This window comes from Leishmania braziliensis, chromosome 3, assembly GCF_000002845.2.
Source record: "Leishmania braziliensis MHOM/BR/75/M2904 complete genome, chromosome 3".
Taxonomy (NCBI): Eukaryota; Euglenozoa; class Kinetoplastea; order Trypanosomatida; family Trypanosomatidae; genus Leishmania; species Leishmania braziliensis.
In genome coordinates this window covers 175,782-181,460 of record NC_009296.2, presented here as the reverse complement: position 1 = coordinate 181,460, position 5,679 = coordinate 175,782, and the positions used below count along the sequence as shown (strand labels likewise).

At 63.0% G+C, this 5,679-nt stretch overlaps 2 protein-coding genes across 2 annotated transcripts; both read right to left on the bottom strand.

The window, feature by feature from the left end:
* Positions 1 to 853: 853 nt before the first annotated feature.
* Positions 854 to 2,902, bottom strand: LBRM_03_0520 (putative MP99; the record flags this gene model as incomplete). The annotated part of the gene is made up of 1 exon (XM_001561592.2): positions 854 to 2,902. The coding sequence occupies one exon, from the start codon at positions 2,900 to 2,902 to the stop codon at positions 854 to 856; it is 2,049 nt and encodes a 682-aa protein (XP_001561642.2).
* A 1,136-nt stretch (positions 2,903 to 4,038) lies between these two features.
* Positions 4,039 to 5,100, bottom strand: LBRM_03_0510 (kinase-like protein; the record flags this gene model as incomplete). The annotated part of the gene is made up of 1 exon (XM_001561591.1): positions 4,039 to 5,100. One exon carries the CDS (start codon positions 5,098 to 5,100, stop codon positions 4,039 to 4,041), a length of 1,062 nt encoding a protein of 353 aa, XP_001561641.1.
* Between the last annotated feature and the right edge of the window lie 579 nt (positions 5,101 to 5,679).

Sequence of the window (5,679 nt, the reverse complement as noted above, 5' to 3'; positions counted from 1 at the left end):
CGAGCCGGTGATGAGAGGTGCAGCCGCGCTCGTCTGCCATGGAGGACGAAGGCTGGCAGTTCGGCTTCATTACCTCCCACACATCCTTGGGCCCGAGCCCGCTGGCACGATTGTGGAGTTTGACTGGGTCATCGCTCAAGTCGCCGACCAGCATGTGTGAGGTCTTGTTCGTGTGTGTGTGTGTGGGTGGGGGGGGGTGGGGTGGCCATTTCTCGGTGTGTTGCCTCCGCTGTTGGTAGAGTTGACTGTCTGCTCGGTACGCGGCGCCGTCTCAGACACGTACCATCAAGCCGGTGTCATGAGGGGGCCCTCCAGCCAGTGCCTCAAGTTGCTTCACTCGGGCTATCCTCCATTTTTTTGGCGAGTACGGCGCCAAGAGGCGCAGCCCACCCACAACGACCGGGCGCCACGTTGGGCCCCGCCTGCAACATCACCTCTGAGACCAGATTTTGGTGACCGACGTAGCAGAGAAGATCGGCGTGCTGCACCGCTGTCACGGCACACACAGGTCGCGCCGCACCATCAGGAGCATGCTGTAGAGCTGGAGCAGTGGACTGCCCCCCGAAGCGCCGACAGGGCGTGCTTGGCACGCACCCACGGCGGCTGTGCCTCGAAGTGCGCCGCCCATGCCGACACCACTTCCTGCAGGCAGAGAACGTCTGCGTCTGCGTCTCCCAGAACGCGTGGCTGCGGCGTACCGTGTTGGACAGCGCCAGTCAATGCCTTCCCACCCCAGTGGCGTTGGCGCTTCGCCGCTGCAGCTGAGCTGCGTGTTCCACGTCAGGACGCGAAACGAGCCTGCCGCCCTTTTCTCTGCGGAGGTAGGGAAGGCGGAGTACGGCATCGACGTCCATCAGTTAACACTGGCGTTGCGGGCCGACTCCGCACCGACATCGCTTCCAGCAGCTGCGGTGACTTCGCCGTTGCTGTTATTGTCGCTACTGCTGCTCGCCATGACGCGCTGCGCTGTCGTGTCGGATGCGTTGAGGTTGGACCGCATGCTCATGGCCTCCGCCTTGATGCCGAGGTGAACGCCGTAGTACGCCCACCCCGGCGGTGGCCCGCGAGCACCGGCGGTGCGCACAAACAAGAACGACGGAAGGTGAGTGAGAGCGGGGTGTGGCCCATTGTTGCCAGCAGCATCGACTGCGGCGGCGGTGCTGTTGCTTTCTCCGTCGGCGCCGGTGGCAGATTGCCTGGCGAGCTCCTGGCTGGCCTGTTCCAGCACTCGACTCAGCACCCGCTTCGTCTTGCGCACGGCCTCATGGATGTTGCGCGTCTGTGCGATATCCTCGGCCACGCCGTCCGGAAGGGTGTGGCCGCGAGCGTAGAGAGGCAGGATTTGGTTCACCTGGTCCGCCTGCGTTGCAGTGAGGAGGAGCGTCTCGACACCGGTCAGCCCAAAGTGCCGTGTGTGCTGCGGGCTCAGGTACGCGCTGTCGCTGTCCTCCTTAGCACTGGGAGCAAAAGTGGCGGCGCCATCCGCCGAGTTCCCCGTATGCGGCTTCGCTTCGTGGCTGAGGAGGTAGGTCACGTGTTGTAGGAGCATCTCCGCAGACAACCTGGGGAACTTGTCGAGGAGCACAGTGCCGTTCAGGACGGTGGGGGCGCCGCTCTTACTCGAGGCAGCTGCCGGATCGGGTGTTGGGCTCCACGCTTGAGACGGCACGCCGCCGGAGCAGAGCAACCCATGTGTCTGCAGCGCCATCTCCAGCAGCGTGGCCGCGTGGGAGGTGGGACGGTTGCCGGCCGGAAGACCAACGTGTGGTCCCAACAACGCCCTCACGATGCGGACGAGCAGCCGCTGAAGGGCCACCAAGCGGAGTCGCAGCGCCGGCCGCCCTAGATGCGCGCCGGTGACAGGTTCTTCGTCGAACAACACGCTTCGAAAGCGCAGTGCGTTCTGCGGCGTGCTCAGTGCTGCCTCACTGTGCTGCTCCTTCTCCATGTCCACGTACGCGTCCAGCACGTCGGCAAAGGGGGCTGCCAGCACTTGCGGGAGTCCTGTAGTGGGGTGCCCATTGGTCAGCAGGTAGAGCAGGACGAGGTCGGTACGGACAGCGGTCAGGCGCCGCTGTAGCGTCAACGCCGCGCCGCCGTCGCTGTTGCCATGTGTCTGCTCTGGCGCCTCCTTCAGCAGGTGATCCAGCCGCATCCACTCCATCGACTCCAGCAGCGAGCAGCTCTTCAGCTCCCCCTGCTGCAGTGTCACGCTTGTGATGTTGTGAAATGGCGTCATACCAACACCCATCCAAGCCAGCTCGGGCCCACCAACCAGGCAGATGGTGTCGTTCGCCGTGACCGGGGTGCAGAGGTGCGGCGGGAATGTCGGTGGCCGAGCAATGCGAGTAGCAAGGTCCAGCAGATAAGCGCTCATCTTGCCCTCTGCCAGTCCGGGGGTGGCTGGGCCGCTGATGACGGCTTCCGAGGGCGGGGTGCGCTGCTCCATGGCAGTTCCGCGGAGTTTCTCCTCCAGCAGGTAGGGCATCGGCGAGGCACAGCTGCGGTAGACCCTGGAGTCGTACCGTCGGCCAGGGAAGAGGCGCCGATGTTCGAGCATCCAGAGTGGCTCGCTGCCATCCAGCAGCAGTGCGAGGCTCTTGCGCGCTTGGAGGCGGCGCAGGACGACCGTGTGCAGCTGTCTGTGGATGTTCTTCACCGTTTCGCGGTCGCGTTCGTGGCCGACCAGGTCGCGCGTGAGGTAGCCGAGGGAGTTGGCGAGGAAGGAGACGTCGATGAGAACGTGATCGAAGGGCCATTGGTTGCGCTGCTGCACCGACTGAAAGGCGTCGGCGAGTTGGGTGGAGTTACGATAGTGACTTCCGGTACCGTGGGAGCCACCGCTGCTGCTGATGCAGCCTATGCCGGCGACGTAGCACAAGTGCCGTGTAATGGCGTACATAATGTCGAAGAGGGGCACCGTTGTCTGTGTGCGTGCGAGCCGCCTGTCGAACGAGCCTCCGCCAGCACCACCAGCGCGGCGGGGGAAGAGAGAGAGAGAGTGAGAGAGAGGACGGAAATTACAGACGCTGCAGCTCGAACATCAATCTGCCCCCTCCCACGCACACGCCGGTAGCTCACAGTCAGCGCTCTTGATAAACCGCAGCTCCCGTGACGCTTGCTTCGCCGGTAGAGTCGCAACTGGTCGAGGAGGCAGAAGAGGGAAAGTAAGGCGGCGCCTGCGTGCTTACCTGCGTGCTTACCTGCGTGCGGGTTCGTGAAGTAGGTGCGGCGCAAGAGAGGGGCTGCAGGAGCGGCGAAGGGTTGATGGGAACGAGAGAGGCAGTGGGAGGGGGGAGGGAGGGGGAGAGATTCGACCGCGCCTACAGGGTTGATGCTGTTGAGAGGTAAGCACACACACACACACGCACGCCCACACGGGCTTGTGCACGGTGTGGGCAGACAGTGGAGAGCAACGCGTGCGACCAAAGAAAAACACGCGAAATCGGGAGATCGATCGCGCAGAGAGGCGGAAGGGGAGAAGTTCAGCGAGTGCGAGTGTATACGCGCGCGCTTGCGTCATCTCCACACACGCACGAATGTGTGTGTGTGTGTGTGTGGGGTGATGCAGTGGTAACACGGCAAGGGCAGATACCCGGTTCGGAAAGAGGTGCGCTCACGTGTCGCAGTACGTCCCATCGGTGAAGGCCGCGCGTCATTGGCCTCTCCTCTGCCTACCCACTCGCCTCGCACTTCCTCTCTCCACACGATCATCTACTCCACAGAGCTGGAAGAGGCGAGAGGATAAGAGATGGCGGAGGAGGGCAGGGGAGTGCGAGGCGAGTGGGTAGGCAGCAGCTGAGTTGCTGCTTCTCTTTTGGGTTTGCTACGGTTTGAGGCCCTTGCGTTCATTCGCATTTTTGCTGGCTGCTGTAGAGCGCGGAATGGGAGGAAGTGCGGGAGTGTGTGTGTATATGTGTGTGCGTCCCCACCCCTAGGCCAGCCCGTTTGCCAGCTACAGAGTCTCCCCTTGTCCTCCATCATGGTCTGTCTTGCGCTGTGCCAACCAGTCCCCTCCCCCCCTTTTCTCTCCCCCGACTACTTCTCTGGGGTCGCATCCCCCCCTCCCCCCCCCGCCCCCACGGCTGTCTCCGCTGCTAAGTGTTCCCGCAACGTTCGGAGCACCATTATGTCACCCGCCTCGCGCGGCGTCATCTGGTGTTCCCAGACGCGGTGCGCGAAGTTCTGCATCTCCACGTTCGCCATCCGTCGCGCCTTCGTCAGCAGCTGCATCTCGAAGTAGTTGTAGAAGTGCTTCATCGACTGGGCGCGGCGCAGGTGGGCGATCTGGCCGCTCTCGACGCGCGTGTTCCACATCTTCATCATCGCTTCCCATAGCTCCGGCACGTTCGTCCTCTCCTCAGCGGAGACGGCGAGGACCGGCTTCTCGAAGCCCTGCTTCGCCTCCGTGTACATGACGGCGCGGGTGTAGGCGGAGATGGTTTGCTGTGCCAGCAGCTTGCGGCTGCCGTCATTCTTGGTGACAACGACCATGTCTGCCACCTCGACAATGCCCTTCTTGATACCCTGGAGTTCATCACCGCTGGCGGGCGGCACGAGGAGGATCATCATATCTGTGAGGTCTTTGCACTGCGTCTCGCTCTGGCCAACACCGACAGTCTCGACGAAGACAACGTCAAAGTTTGCAGCCTCGAAGATCTCCAGCACCTCCCACGCACGCGAGGTCACGCCGCCGAGGTGCCCCCCGGATGGCGATGGACGGATGTACGAGTTCGGGTGGATGCCCAGCTTCTCCATGCGGGTCTTGTCACCGAGGATGCTGCCGTGTGTGATGGTAGAGGACGGGTCGACAGCCAGAACTCCAACGCGCATCTTCTTCTTCTCGCATAGGTAGTAGCCAAGCGTGTCTAGGAGCCTCGACTTGCCGGCGCCGGGGCTGCCAGAGAGCGCCAAGCGCGGCACGGTGCGCACCGCCGTTGTCTGGTGAATGTCACGCAGCAGGTTGCTCAGCCGAATGGAGTCGGCAGGGTTCGAGCTCTCGGCAAGGGTGATGGCCTTAGCGAGGGCACGGCGGTTGCCCTTCACGATCTCCTCCACGAGGATCTGTTGGTGGATGTGTGGGCGGGACACATAGTTCATCGTTGTTGTTGGCCTCTTCGTCCACTGCGCATCTACCGGGATGGGGGGCCACGTTGCGCAGGTGCGCGCGCGCGTGTGTGCGTAGGCGGCACCTCTCCCTCCCTCCCCCTCACAACGATAGGGGCGGGGTGTCGGAACAGAGGAGAAGTGGAAAGACTAAAGCACGAGTTGACGGGCACCGCCACCTCGCACAGGGGGGCGGCTGAAAGAGGCGTGGGCGGTGGTACACTGGTTGGGTGGAATGGGGAGTAGTAGCCGACCAATGCGTCGGTACGGCAGTATTAAGTGCCGCTCCTGCTGCTGCTGCTGGTGCTGTTTCAGCTGATTCTCGGCCCACTGACGCGAGAAGCAGAGATGAGGCCGGTTGGTAGGTGAACCCCAGAGGAGCGAGCGCTCCAGTAGAGCAACAGAGGGGGCGACAGGAGTAGGGGCGGTGCGCAACGGACACACACACGAGGAGAAATCGGAGGAGAGAGAAGAGGGGGGGGGAGTAGAAGAGGTGTCACGAGTGCGCAGTGTGTGTCTCTCCTCGACTTGTCCATCTCCTTCCCTGCAACAGGGGTACAAACCGCCCCCACT